Here is a 15,514-nt window from a genome sequence, read left to right on the forward strand (position 1 = left end):
AATAAGGCTCCTGACTCACCTCCCTCTTCCTGTCTGCAGCCTGACTAGTCCTACCACTCTCCAACCAGCACAGAGATCCTATCAATGACTGTTCTAAGATATGGCCCTCTGTACTTGAATCTACAACACCATAAATATTCCCAGCAATACAGGCAGACTTTGCCTTCTCACATCCCAAGGTCTCCAGACCCCTGTGTGTCTTCTTCCTCTCTATGCAGAAACACTTCAAGTCACCTCTTAAAAGGAGACACGGAGGTAAACCACAATGGTGAAGGATAGCCAGCCACAAGGGAGCAGGGGAAGGCATTCCAGATGGTGACCAGCAAGCGAAGGGGCAATTCTGCAATAGTGACTTCTCTTAGAATTTCCCATCTCTCCCCAGAAGTGAGAGTCCACCCACTCTTTGATCCTGAGTGTGTGCTTTTCCTTCTACCAAGAACATTCTTGCCCTCCTCCTTCCCATAGCCAATTCCTACTCACCCTCAGTCTCAGCTTGGGCAGCCTTGCTTGCCCTGAGACTGCATCAGTGCCCCTTTGCTGTGGCTCTGAGCATCCTATACTTTTGTCCCAGCAGTTAATCACCCTGCCCATATGCCCCAGGATTCTCCAAGTGCCTTAAAACTAGTATCTATGTCTGGTCAATTATCTGTGTCTGCTACAAAATCCTGGCATGTCATAGGTGCTTCATTACTGCGTATGGAATGACTGAAAGAGGAAAAAAGACATGCCCTAGACACTGTCTAATTCCTCAACATCTTCTCCTCTCTCCTATGCTTCCCCTCTACACTTGACCTTGAACACTAGTGAGCAGGATTTGGACAAACAGGTGGCTTTAGGAAGAGATTGGGAGCCCAATGAGAAAGTAGAGAAGGTATGCTCTGAAGGGGGCTACAGAATCCAGTCCCAGAAGTGTTAATATTAAGGACACAGAGACACAGCTCTACACTGTGACCTCACTAGCTTAAGGAGTTCTCCAAAAGCTTCTAAGGACCTCAACTAGCTCCAAACCAGGATTTGGGGCTTTGATGATGAGAGGAATTCTGGAACTAGCCAGTACAATAAGGTGACGCTTCAGGGTTAATTGGAGATATTTTAATACAGGTTTAAGCACAAGGGTTAACACAGAGAGGTGCTCCAGGAAGACACACCCAAGAGTAAGCACCAGCTTTGGTGACTCTCAAGCTACATCTCAAAGGGTTATAAAGAATCCTTATATCCTCCCCCGTCTTTTGATCAGAGAGATACATGAGATGGCCCCAGAGACATCTTTCCTGAAATTATAATCTGATCAAATAAAATCAAAGGCTACTAGGGTTATGGAAAGAGTTTAGTGCTGTTCTTTCCCTGTATGTGAGGTTTCTGGGAGATTTTTACAAAACTGCAAGATTCTGGCTAGTAAGGAAGAAGGGCTGTCAGTTGTGCTGGAATTATTGCTCCCGCTGCTGGCAAAGGCTTCCACCAAATTCCAGAGAGAGGGGCTTCTTTTCCCTCTTGTCATGTCCACAAGACACCCCTGCCTTCCTATCCCATCTCATAAGAAAAACGGGTGGCATTGAGCATTGCTACACACACCTATAATCACAGCACTCAGGAGGCTGAGGCACCAAGATCACCAGTTTGGAGCCAAAAAGGCTTCAAAGTGAGACCCTGTCAAGGAGACAAGATAGGAGAGGACAGGGAGAAGGGGACAGAGGAAGAAAATGTGTGGGGGAAGTTTGCAGGGTGACTTGTTCTTTTACTCTGCTGAGCTGCGGGCATGACTAGCCCGAGTGGTTCATTCTCTAGATTCTGGATCCTGGTGATAGCGCATAACTCTTACTTAGAGCTTGTTAACTACACGCCAGGACATCCCTATGAGATTTATGTCCCTTGGCTGCCCAAAACCTCATGATGATCCCATGCAGCAAATATGATCCCCTTGGGATGACAAAGGATGAGGCGACACCAAGAGTGAAATAAATGGTGCAAGTTCACAGGCACTAAAGGAGGAATCTGGATACACGACCAAGTCTGGCCCCGGAACATTATGCTGTGCTGCCTCCCTCTAGGCACACAAGTCCTCGGCTGCCACTGGATGTGGGTTTTGGAGACAGGGCTAGACAAGGAAGAAGCAAGCAAGCGAATATCAGAGAGAGGCAGGTGCAACAGGGGACTTCAGTGAGCAGTGCCGTGCAGGTGGACACTGGGCTGCTTTGAATGGGGCCATGGGCTGTCTCTCGTGCTAGGGGACAACTGAACTGAAACCTGAATGCTGGTTTGTTGGGAAGCTGTTCCAGACACCGGACACAGCGGATGCCGAAGCTGGGTCACGTCTGGAAGGGTCCCCTTTGGATTTCACGTTTCATCTCACAGAGGAGAAAATTCTGTGACTGCCGTGGGAGTCGCTGGTTGGGTGACTGCAGACCTTCCCTAGTGGACTCTGGAGCAGATGAGCTGGTTGAAGGTCCCATGTGTGTCCCCCAAAGCTGGCCATCCCCTGGGGTGCCTCAACTTCTGGTCCTAGGTGCTTTATCAGCAAACCGGTAAACTCACGTTTTGTTTGAAGCTGTGGTTCTCTGAGCATTCTGAGTCATCCTGCCAAATAGCTGTGGCGTTCACTCGCGTCTGCCAAGTCCCCTGAGCCAAGCAGTGTCTGTAGGCCCTTCCTGGGCTCTCTGAAAGTAAACAAGGCTCTAGAGGAAAGGTCAAAACACACAGCCCTTTTCCTGAGCATGCTGGAAGGTCCTCACCCTTGGCTAAAAAGCTGTGGAAAATCCCAGGGAAAAGGGATTTTTGGTTCTCCATTTGGAGGCTCATTAGCATCCCTACTGTTTATTTGGGATGGGAAGAAAAACACAGAAGCATCTAGATTTTGTAGCTAACCATGATCCTCTAATGTCCGTGATGTTTACACATGTCTCCAAAGTTAGGAGACCTGGTGACTCAGAGAGATTATAACCCTGTAAGGTACAGTCTACTGGGAGATGATGACCTGGGCCCCTGTACATGAGGCTCAATGAGGGATCTCTCCCTAATGTCCGAGAGGTGGCCCAATGAAAAACAAAAAGCCATAAACACAAACCAGAGTATTAGACTACGGACTAATACTTGATAAGCCTCTTCTGAGTGATGCTCTGGATCCAGCTTTACATTCTCTGAGTTTTATTGATATCTTCATCAGGATCTGGGTACAATGCTACTACCCATTCTCTGTGATGTGAAGGAAGATTGTGTGGTGTGTGTGTGTGAGTGTGTGTGTGTGTGTGTGTGTGTGTGTGTGTGTGTGTGAGTGTGTGTGTGTGTGTGTGTGTGTGTGAGTGTGTGTGTGTGTGTGTGTGTGTGTGTGAGTGTGTGAGTGTGTGTGTGTGTGTGTGAGTGTGTGTGTGAGTGTGTGTGTGTGAGAGTGTGTGTGTGTGAGTGTGTGTGTGTGAGTGTGTGTGTGTGTGTGTGTGAGTGTGTGTGTGTGAGTGTGTGTGTGAGTGTGTGTGTGTGAGTGTGTGTGTGTGTGTGTGTGAGTGTGTGTGTGTGTGTGTGTGTGTGTGAGTGTGTGTGTGTGTGTGTGTGATGTGTGTGTGTGTGAGTGTGTGTGTGAGTGTGTGTGTGAGTGTGTGTGTGAGTGTGTGTGTGTGTGTGTGTGTGAGTGTGTGTGTGTGAGTGTGTGTGTGTATGTGTGTGTGTGTGAGTGTGTGTGTGAGAGAGTGTGTGAGTGTGTGTGAGAGAGTATGTGTGTGTGAGTGTGTGTGTATGAGTGTGTGTGTGAGTGTGTGAGTGTGTGTGTGTGTGAGTGTGTGTGAGTGTGTGTGTGTGAGTGTGTGAGTGTGTGTGTGTGAGTGTGTGTGTGTGTGAGTGTGTGTGTGTGTGAGTGTGAGTGTGTGTGTGTGATGTGTGTGTGTGTGTGTGTGTGGTGTGTGTGTGTGTGTGTGTGTGTGTGTGTGTGTGTGTGTGTGTGTGTGTGTGTGTGTGTAGATGATGGGTAAATCACACTGAATGCTGTTGTCACCAGTCACATCTACCCTAGAAGCCCCAATAAAGATCCTCCTACCTGAAGGATCACGTAGATACACAAATGAGATGTAGAAATCTGTAATGATGTCTGGTCCACACCCTGTACTTCCTGCACTAACAGTAGCTATTGGCCATATTTAATTGACCGGTACCCATCCTACCCAAGAAGCACTTCCTCCTGCCCAAATGACATCTCAGACAACATGTTCCAACCAAGCTCTTCACCTTCTCCAAATCTGCCCCACCCATAAATTTCCCCACCCCAGTGAATGACAAGCCCATCCTGACAAGTCCTAGCCCAGAACCTTAGTCTTTGCTCTTTTTCCGCCTCCAGCCCCATCTGCTGTGTTATCAAGTCATATTCACTTTCACATCGATCCCAGATCTGACCCTACTCTCTTCATTCCCCTTCCTTCCTAATTAGAACCCTTATTTCCTCCCTGGCTTATTGCTAACTCTGCTGATGGTATTGCCCTGAGCAATAGATAGGCCAGTTGCCGTGTTTCTGCTCAAAATCTTCCACAGGCTTCCTGAGGATAAGTGAGAGTCCTTCTGTGGCTGTCCACAAAAGCTTGTAGGAAGTGGACTCCAAACCTCTCTACCCTTGCCTCATATTGTTTCCCTGCTCGTTAACTCCATCTGTGGTTATCCTGTCTCCTTCTTGGAGGCATGCTTCTCTCCAACAGCATGCCATTGCTTGTGTTCTCTCTCCAGAACACAACCCCCTTTGGGCTCAAACTCTTAAGTCTTCACTGAAAAATCACCTGCCATTGACTTCAGCTACCCATCATCCCCACCCAATCCTCCTATTCCACCTCCAGCTCTATCGTGTCTACAGTATATCACAGCTATACTTACAGCAGATGCCCGTGATCATTGTCTGCCCTTCTTACAACAATGTGAGCCCTAGCAGAGGGATTTTATTCTGGTTTGGTCACTAACATATCCCCAACATTTAAAAGTGGTTTTCAGCATACAGTGGGTACTTACTGGATATTGGTTAAATGAGAAAATTGCAATGAGGCCCCCTTGGAACTTGTGCTGCCCATGCCAGTCATAATGTTCTGCTGCTGGCACAGCTCAAATTGAGCTGAGAGAGTGCATACCAAAATGTCACAAACTGTTGCAAATGCTAAGACAGAGATTGTGCATGTACAAGACAGGCCTCAGAACAACTGGTGTCCACTAACCTCAGGGGGGAAGCCAGAGGAAGTTTCTAGAAGGGTGGGAGGTTCAAAGTGAGAATTGGATTTATAGGCAGAGCTTTAAAGGGGTATCCTGAAGAGAAGAGAGAACACAGGCACAGGCTAGGGACAGTACAGCCACAGTGGGGTGCAGACAGTGCAGCCATCATAGGATGGAGACATACAGCTGTGCTGGGGTGGGTACAGGGCAGTTATCATAGTATGAGGACCATGTAGCTGTGATCCTATGATGAAAGTATGGGTTGTAATCCTGGTGGAAAGAAAGAGATGCTCATGTCTCTCCTTTGGGCTATGAAGCTAACACCTCTTCTCAATTGCAAAAGTGGTGTGTTTAGCAGGCATGTAGAAACCCAGGCTTGAAACTGCCTCCAAAGAAAGATGCAAAAGACCCTGCACCTCACAAAGGAACAGGCCAAGAGGCAAAGAACTCTGACAGAGCTGGAAAAGATAGTGATCTTATATCCACCATCTCATAAGACCCGGAGACTTTTCAAATATAGGGAATTTTAAGGCATAATGTCTAGTGTACTTCTCTCTGGCCTGAACCAAATAAAAAACCCTCTGTGACAGAGAACAGAGAGAGTGGAGGCCACTACAGCTGCATCACCATCCTCCAAGAAAGGATGGTAGACCTGTCTGTTAGATCCACGTATCTTCTGTCTGTTGTCTTACAGTTTCCTACAAGTTGTAAGTCACCACGGTCATGGTGTTGAGGAAATTAGACCTTTCCTGCCAACCCGAGCTGAGCCAAATTGTAAATCAATCTGTTCCTCTTTACAATTTCTGTTTCCTAATTTCTTTTGGAAACCATGGAAACTAAGGCAGTAGGTAAGGACCTCCTAAGTGTCTGGTAACAACAGCCGGACAGATGGAGAAGCCTGGGAGCTATTCATTTTGGCTGGAGGGGAAGATAGAAAGCAGGACAGGATGCCAGAGAAGGTCAGCAAGGCCAAGTTGCAGAAGGTCACAGATGTCATTCATGGTTCTTGAGATGGGGAGCCAACACAGTGCTAGAAGGTGGTTGTAGGGAGCTGAGATCTAGGGCTGGGGTCAATAAGGACACCAGGAAGCAGCTAGGCGAGGCAAGGCTGCTGAGCTATCACAGCACCATAAGAAAAGAAAGAGAACCAGGTACCAACCAGGTGACATAGAGTTAACATGGAGCCAGATGGAACATGAGGCCATACCTAACACGGGCCTGCATTTGTTTCTCCCAATCAATTCCCACTTCTTTCTGTCCCATCTGATATATCCATTCTACCTCCAATATTTTCTTTAATCTTTTCCCTTTCTCTCCAATTTCTGACTCTGCATGAACCCAAACCAATGCCGTCTCTTTTATGGACTGTTCTGGTAGCTCTCAGACTTTCCCTCACAATCCCCTTGCATCTCCCAGTTCAAGATCCCATGCTGAAAATGATGGCTGCCAGAATCACATTTCTCTTGTGCCTCTCTCATGCCTTGACACCTTTACACCTGTGGGTCTGGGTCATTCTCCTCGGCATTACAGTGCACTATCGTTTTCTTCATGATCAGCACCCAACTGGTCAATTCAAGATCCCAGACAGCCCATGTGTCCATCACCTGACTCCCTCTATGCATCATGAACTCTTTCCTGTAATCCCATCTCAAAGAATTCATCTGTGTCTCTTGATATTTCGGATGATTCTTTTCTAAACCCTTCCATTGCCTCCATGTTCTTTTTGGACTTTAGAAATCCATTTGGATTCTAAAATTTAATACAAAAAATGTTGAATGAGAGAGTCAGTTCCCATGCTTTACAAACTCCATCTAGTACACTCCAGAAACTAAGACCCCAGTTTTAGAAGACATCTGTAAAACAACTTCTTTGTAGTTTGGGTTTAGGATCACAGTTTATTTTTCCCCCTTTGGTGAAATGAAGCTGTACTCTTTAGCTACTGGGGTGGAGAAGGAAGATAGTAGAGCTGTAGGTTGTGTCTCTCCATGCGCTGTAGAGGACCTTGTAGTCAATGGGGATCTGAATGCTCTAATTACATCAAGGGTTTCAACCTTGGGACTCCACTTTAGCTCTCGCTTCTGACAAGTCTGCTAAGTTCAGGCTCTGTCATTCCTCAAAATGATCTTGAGAGTCAATTCACTTAAGAGCCTCCCCTGACCTCCAGGCTCCCGATTCCACAGCCAACTTTCTTCCCATCTCTCTTGGAGCTGGTTGCCATGAGGACTGTCTTCCTGAGCCTTTTAGACCTCTCTGAGTCCAGAAAGCTCTTTAGTATCATCCTGTGGAATCGGGAGCCCAGAAGTCAGACTCAATCCCTCTGTTCAACACTTTAAAGCTTGGGGGAATGTTCCTGGAGCCCCTAAGGCTGTGGTTTCCCTGTCTGGAAAATTATTGAATTCTCTAAGTTCTATGGTTTAACAACACCAATTTAATGGTACCCCTTTCAAAGCTGATGTAAAGAAAGGCTTAGAATTGTTTTTCTTTGTACAAGAAGCCATACATTGTACAGATAGGAGCTTCCCAGTCTTTCTCATGTCCTTTCCCTCCAAATGACTAAGAATGAAACCCTTGCATCCTTCCCACAACAGTCTGGTTCTGTGAGAGATGAATATGGACTCTAATCTACACATTAGCTGGAAAGTACTGTAGAAGTGGAACAGACATGGGCCTGCAAATTACAGGAAGATAAGAGGTGAAGGATATAGTTTAGTGACAGAATGTTTGTCTAGCATGTGTGAGACCCCGGGTTTACTTCCAAGTGCCTAGAAGGGGCAGAGAAAAAGAAGTAAGATACAATACTGAGATCATACAAGAATACCTTTATGAGACTTGAAGACTTAGGAGAACATCTGCCTAATTTCCCACTGGCTGCTCTACAAGGGGGATCTGTCCTTAAAAGGAAATGTCAGAAATGGGTAAGATGAGACCCGTTACCTTCATTCCACCAAGGTAAGTAGGAAGGGCAGGGAACAGAGACATTTCCAGGAGAAGAATGAGGCCAGCACACATACTGATCGAATGTTCCATTGCAAAATATGCCTGTGGAGAGAAGAGATGGTAGATCATATGTCAGTATTCTCCCACGGGGTCTTCTGAGAGAAATGGAAAGATCCAGAAGTTTAGAGCCCACTTTCCCATCTTTGGGAGACCAACATAGATATCCTTTTATCTAGAGCAGCCGAGGATAAAGAATAACTGGGGAACACAGGGATGCTGAACATAGCCCCAGCATTGCCTTTGTCTACCCAATTTGACCTCCACTCACTGTACGTGCCATGCTGGTTTTGCTTTGTTTTGTATGAACCGAAATCACAGGAGGGCCAGCCAGTGACTTGTGTTCCATAATTAAGTGAGTGTCAAGTGTTCGTCAGTTTCAGAATAGAACACACTTGCTGTAAAATGATGAATGGATCTAAGGGAATCTGTGAAATTGCAGGTCTTGGTCACATACATCTAGCACTATTCTCATACTTATAGTTCTCTATTTGAATATTCAGTAATTAATATTAGAGGATTTTGGGTCACTTTAAATTCAGGAGATGGTTTATAGATCAGTTCTTGGTAGATAGAAGGTCCAAACTTAGAACACATTCTTACAGACCTCCTAGAATTTGATGGAGACATTTCATACCACAAGTTCCTGGGCTTCTCAGAAGCCAAGCCCCACCCTTCTCCCACCTCATTAGGGTGGAACCCAGGGACTTCTTGAGTTAAATAAGCAAGTTCCTAGCATTAAACCCCTTCAGACCTGACCCAGGTTTGCCCAATTATGAGCTACTTCTGGTCACTGCCAACCTGGTTGCCAGGTAACAACACTTGCTCTGCTTACATAACCACTCTGCTCACAGTACAGTTCCATATGAAGATGCCCTGCCCTACACTTAGACCTCAGAAGTAGTATTCCCTTGAAATGAAAAGGGATTTTGTAGTTGGCATCAAGCCTGGGCAAAGGGGGTCCTCACAAAGGGCTAGGGGTAACTCTTGAAGGCTGCTATTCACTTTGGGTCATGTTAGCAGAGAAATAGAGTGGCTTCTAGCACTGCTAGGCAACTGAATGAAATGATTGACAGGTGTCAGGTGGAGGAAAGGTAGCCTTTATCTGTTTATCCATCCATGATGCTCAGAAGCAATGAGTCAAGGCACTTTATGGTTTTTGTTTTCATTGATTTGGTTTTGCTCTAAGCCACTGAGATTGAAGGCAGCTTATTACATAGCCACAGATAACTAATACATGTACTTACCAGAAGGTTCATTGAGCAAGTCTCTCAGACACTTCTCCCTATACTGAGCCCACTTCCGAGTTGTATCCTCAAGGAGAGATCCTGTAACCTAAGCACACAAAAACATGGTCAGCTTCAAGCATGGTGGCGCATACCTGAAATCTCTGCATGTATTTGGCCAAGGCAGGAGAACCAGGAGTTCTAGGCTAGCCTGAGCTACATGGCAAGGCTCTGTCTAAGAAACAAAACAAATAAACAACAAACACAAGGTCACTCCCAAGTAGCTACAAGTCCAACTGTGGGCCTGTTTTCCCACACCCTGGTCCTCAAATTGCCTTCTGAGGTAGCCCATACCAAACTACAGAATTTCCTTGGTGTCTTACTTAAAAATAATTCTGATTTTTGCATTTTCTCCATAATATATCTATAGTTATTTTGATAAAAATATGATTCTTTTCAAAAATCTTTAAGTTTGACATTTCAAGACAACATAAAACAGGCAGGCTGAACTTTCACAACTTGCACAGAAATGCTTGAGTGCTCCTGAGACCAAGTAGATACCCAGAAGAAAAGCACCTTGCTAAGAGAAGCCCAACAGTGTGAACTAAGAACCCCCGCCTACACACACACACACACACACACGCACGCACGCACGCACGCACGCACGCACGCACGCACGCACACACCTTGTACCTCTCTGCTGCACATATCATATCTCTAGCATATTATGAATCCCTCTTACTGGTTCGAGACACACTGCTCATCTTCTTATCCCTCTATTCCTCCTCAGCACAAAGTCTGAGACACAAAGTATGCTTCGGCAAGATGCCTCCACTCAACAGCAGAAGGGAAAGGCCGTTTGTGAAATAGAAAGAAGGGATCTAGGCTCATAGAGAGGCTGGTAGACAAACTTCTGTTACTGGAAAGCCGGCAAATGTGAGGTGCATCTCCAAAGATGAATGGGAAGAAAAGCCAATGTTAAAAAGAAAAATGTGGCCCCAGGACAGGGGTGTCTCTTCAGTGTTCTTGGTTCTGGACACAACACACACACACACACACACACACACACACACACACACACACTTTGGGAAAAGGCTTGTGCTTTCATCATTGGTCCATAGGTTTCCAAAATGTCTCAGGTCATGGCACCCTTAACTATCTCAGTAATTTTCCAAAGCATTCCCAGACCAAAAAAAAAAAAAAAAACAAAAAGCTAAAGTCCTGTTTATTAAGTAAATAAGTCCAAACAGTTTGTAAATATTTATATCTTAACAACTTTGAACCTATTGGGCATTGCATAATTTCTCAAACTTTAGGATGGGATTAGAGATCACCACCTCCATTTCCTGTTCCATGCTGATTTTGTTCTGCTTGGTACTTTCTTTTTTCTTTCTTCCTTTCTTCCTTTCTTCCTTTCTTTCTTTCTTTCTTTCTTTCTTTCTTTCTTTCTTTCTTTCTTTTTTAAACACAGTACCTGCAGACCACCACATTTTTCATGGCTTAATAGCAAATCAAGCAGACATGCTGTTATGGAGCCCAGCTACAAGGCTAGCCCTTAGGAGGGGGAGGCAGGAGGATCAAGAGTTTAAGTTCAACCTTATCTACACTGTGAGTTCAAGGTCAGCCTGGGCTACATGAGACTGTGTCAATTAATTAAATTCAGGTCTTGGGATATAGCTCCTTTCCATGCTTGCCTGACATGTACAAGGCCTGGGCTCTGTCCCCAGCACTACAAAAACAGAAGCTAGTTTGCATGGTGTCTGGCAAGTAATGCGATCACTATTTCCTTCAAAAATTAAAATCCCCCATAGTACCTACCAAATTCACCATGGTGCCCTGGACACACAGTCTGGGGACCATGAGATTAGTCAATAAGAAGAAACCATGAGAAAACAGTAACTGGCACTTATCTCCTAGCTCGATTTTCCAATGAGCTTTGAATCTTTGTCAATAATGCCCCTTTCTGAGTTGGACCCCACGAGGCACCAAGTAAGTTCTTTAAGGCATTGTTTAATGAAATAAACTTACTAATCAGAGCTTAACTGACTCATATTTTCTTTCAAAAATTTCAGCAGATGAATTAATAACTAAACAAGCTTCCATAATCCTAGAAGTCATGAAAGTAAGACCCTCCCTTGCCCTGGGGCTATTTGTGCCCTGGGGCCCATTACTCAGACCTGCCCAAGGAAGAGACGATGAAATCAGTCTCTAGACTAAAATTCTCTAGCTCCCCTGTTCTTTGCCTGGACTCATAGTGATGGGGGAAGTAGAAAAGCAGGAGCTGGAGAGTCAGCTCAGTTGGTAAAGTGCTTTGCCACACAAGCAGAAAGACCTGAATCTGGATTCCCAACACCCATGTAAAAAGCTAGGCATGGGGGTACATGCCTGTAATCTGAGCATGTGCACACTGATACACACAAACACACACAGTATTAAACAAATTAGAGGGGGAAAAAAGAACCAAAACAAACAAACAAAACCTACTGAACTTGGTTAGCCTAGGGAATTAGACAAACTCTGTCTTCTCAGGTACTTATTTAAAACACATCAGACAGATGGGAGGCATGTCTAAAGCCATCCTCAGCTGCACTCCCAGCGTAATGGGGAGAAGAGATGCACAGACAGAGAGGTCCGGCTTGACCTTCATTTCTCTTGCCCTTGCCCGGCATAGGCAGCGTGTATCCATGACCAACTCGGTTGAGAAGAGATTAAGAAGGTGTGTGTGGGAGGAGAGCATGTATTGACTCTGCTTACGAAATCTTTTTCTTTGTTAGAGAAAGAATAAAGAACAAAGAAAGGGAAAGACACAGGTAACCAGAAACAGGGGAAAGAGGGATCACAGCCTTCATCCCCAGGGAGCACCTTCCCCTCCAGACCCTTCTTCCCACACATGCTTTATCTTACTTCCTTTTCTGTTGTGTTTCACTCTAACCAAAAAAGGAAGTCATATTGTTCCATAAACCTTATTTTTCCACCTAGAAGATACATTCAATTCAAGATTAAAATTGTTTTATTGTTGCTTCTATTCAAACCCCTTTAATTGTTGCACATAATTGCTGCACATAATTCAGTAAATGAATGTGATATAATTTAATTTTTAAAAATTCCAGCAAAGAAAGTCAAAGTTACTTTTGGGTGCTCCTAGTAGGATGTCATGTCGAAAATCCTTCTAGCTAGACCTTTGTTGGGTGCAAGTGAATTGTAGCTCCTGGGTCGGGGAGTACAAACATTCTTAAAGGTTTTTGATACTGTACCACCAAACTGTTTGTCCTTGCCAATTTAATTTTTTAAGCCCTGCACCCTTTCACACATCAACCAGCAATGTATAAAATCCACTTCTCCTAGTGCCTTTAATAGTTCTAGTGCCTAATAATGTAAACGAGTGAGTGGGTGGGTGTGAGCTAGCACTATTTTGCCACTTGCATTTAGAAACTAAAATATCTCTGAGAATTGCACTTTAAGAGAATTTTCTGAAGACTTCCTGTCAACACACACACACACACACACACACAGAGAGAGAGAGAGAGAGAGAGAGAGAGAGAGAGAGAGAGAGAGAGAGAGAGAGGCCACAGTCATTTATATCTCTGGTCAGGGAACTCATGTATGAGCGAATTTCATGAATGTCTACGCAAAGCCTAGTAATGTATAAACATCTAAAGATTCTGAGGTTAAAGTTGGATAATCAAGAAGAGATCCATCAGATTCCCAGCCACATGCTGCAGAACAAACAGAGCCAGGGTCTCCGTACACGCAGTCCGAGTGACAAGGGGCAAGGAGACCCCTCCTCCAAGTGTGTTTTTGATATAGAAACACCAGAGTAAAAGGGCTAATATATAATTTGGTCAGCATTGTCAGCCAGCCTGAAGTACTGCAGAGACTGCTGTTGTTATATATAAATAGTCATATGTCAACAGCTCCCAAGAGTGCTAGAGAAGACAGAACACAGAGCCACAACCCGCCGGGGAGACACAATGTCTCCCCAGCTCATGAGTATACATGAGGGAAGGCAATGGTGTAACTCCCATGGATCTTTCTACCCATCTATTTAATGGGTTCAGTAGTAATGTTCTTCTCATGGGCTGCCTGCGAGCATTCCACAGGATGAGGCAACTTCCAGTGGTGTGGCCAGGTCTGTAGCAGTGTGGGTGTGTGCTGGACAATCGGACACACATGAATAGAAAATTAACAGAAGGCAACAGTTAGCTGGACACATGGGATTATTATAGGGATACCTAGAGACTACAAGCAAGGATGCCATTCCACCAACTCTCCTTGCAACAGCACCACCGATCACAGTAGAAACAGCAGACCAAAGTCACCTGCTCCTTGGGGATACAGTCCCCTCATAAGACCCTGCCACCATAGCAAGATTCCCCAAGACCACCAATTGTCCCTGAGTTGACAGTGTATGAGGGATGAAGGCAGCCTGAGGGAGAGCTTGCGTGCAGTGTGTCAGCAGCGACGTTGTTTGCCTGTCTAGTCTCTGGCAGAAGGGCTGGGAAAGGGGACATTTATGAGATCTGGCATCTCTGCCCTTCCTGGATGCAGGATGTTTTAATTCTGAAGCTGCAAATGAGGAGTAAGAAGCAAAGGGGGAACAGCAGCCATTCCCTAGGGGGTTTTCTTTACTGAGATGAGTGGCACTGGGGTCCCATCCCACCACAGCCCTGAAGAAATGAGAACTTGGAAAGGGAAGGAGAAGGCAAAGGGCTAACCTCCTTGGATAAGCATAAAGCAAGCTAAACAGAGGCATCAGCTAAACACATCCAGAAAGCCCTCAGCTATCCTATAGTGGGTCTGCAACAGTGTTGCTTAACCTCCACAGGCTCCGTTTCTGCTTCTGTAAAATGGGGTTAACAAGAGAATCTCCATCGCAGGGCTGCTGAGAGAATGGAACCAGATCATAGAAGTGGGGATACGTGACACCAAACTCAGTGCCACTTGGCTATTGGTGTGTTCGTGCTATTTATGTGTTTTGCATTAAAAAATAGATCACAGAATAAATATAGCAGGAATATTTGTTGTTTTAATTGGATGTAAATGAACAGTAGGAAAGTGTTGGGTGTGTGGCCCCAAATGTGAGCGAGGATGAGCTCCAGTTGGTATGATCACTGCGATTTATTACTTACATTGATAGGTCTTTGGATTTGATGTCTTTTAATATTATAGACTATAGAATACAATAAAGAAAAATTCTAAGTATTTGCAATAGGAACAAAGGAAAAGAGGGGGGAATGGCAAGAAATGTGCATTCCCTGTGACCATTCAAAACAGGGAGGATGCTAAGAGTGCACAGGAGGATACAAGCAGCCACTCACAAATGCTGACATGGAAGATGTTTCTGGAAGGATGTAAAGGGAAGACTGGGATGCAAATAATTTATACTTCGTTATTTTCAGCTCTGTAAGATAATGTACAGACAAGAGATTTTAAGAAAAGCTAGCCAAAATATGAACATCGAACAGAATGCTGTGGTTATGTCTGAGCAATATTTTCTTAATATGGTTTTCTTCTTCCCAAATTGCCTATAAGGGGCCTAAATTGCTTCTACAACCAGAAAACATGCACAACTGATAATATTAACAAGAAGGGCAAGAAATAAAAATCTGTTCTTACTTGCTTGATAGAAACCAGCAGAAGCAGGGTGAGGAAGGGCTTCCTAGGACCCCAGAGCAGACGCATCCCATGGGAGTGGAGAGGATTGGTCCTCTGGGCTGCAGGGATGCCCACCGTCTGTGCCCGCACCCGGGGCAAGCGCCCCTCTCTGCCTCCACTGGGCACTGCCGGGCTTGGTTGGGGCCTCATCCTCCGGGCGCCTTTTCACGATTGCAAGCACATCCCTCCAGCACTCCAAGATGTACCGCTGGCAGTGGCCTCCTGCATTCCTTGTTGTCCAGAGTGGAAGTGTTTGCACAAGTCCTCTGTGGGCCGCTGAGTGTCTGAGCCGCTCTACAGAGATCTACCGAATCTCCAAGTTTCTCATCCCCCGCCTGCCCCTCCTAAAATCTAGGGAGATTTTTCCCAGACCTACCCCAAGACGGCTATGCTGCCTGGGACTTCCTTAGCAAGCCCAGAAGAAAAAGCAAGGCATGGTTTCCATCCCGAGGATTCTGCTCCATGTCCAC

General features: G+C 45.3%; 1 protein-coding gene across 1 annotated transcript in view; it reads right to left on the bottom strand.

Annotated features, from left to right (window-relative positions):
* Glp2r (glucagon like peptide 2 receptor) overlaps positions 1 to 15,194 on the bottom strand; it is a 59,526-nt gene extending 44,332 nt beyond the window's left edge. The window contains exons 1-4 of the mRNA XM_027426194.2: positions 15,006 to 15,194; positions 9,411 to 9,498; positions 8,104 to 8,208; positions 2,533 to 2,654 (exon numbers count right to left, since the gene is read on the bottom strand). Of these exons, the coding sequence (XP_027281995.2) occupies positions 2,533 to 2,654; positions 8,104 to 8,208; positions 9,411 to 9,498; positions 15,006 to 15,194 (504 nt within the window). The remainder of the gene's footprint in view (positions 1 to 2,532; positions 2,655 to 8,103; positions 8,209 to 9,410; positions 9,499 to 15,005) is intronic.
* Positions 15,195 to 15,514: the final 320 nt, after the last annotated feature.

This window comes from Cricetulus griseus, chromosome 7 (genome assembly GCF_003668045.3).
Source record: "Cricetulus griseus strain 17A/GY chromosome 7, alternate assembly CriGri-PICRH-1.0, whole genome shotgun sequence".
In the NCBI taxonomy this organism is placed as follows: Eukaryota; Metazoa; Chordata; class Mammalia; order Rodentia; family Cricetidae; genus Cricetulus; species Cricetulus griseus.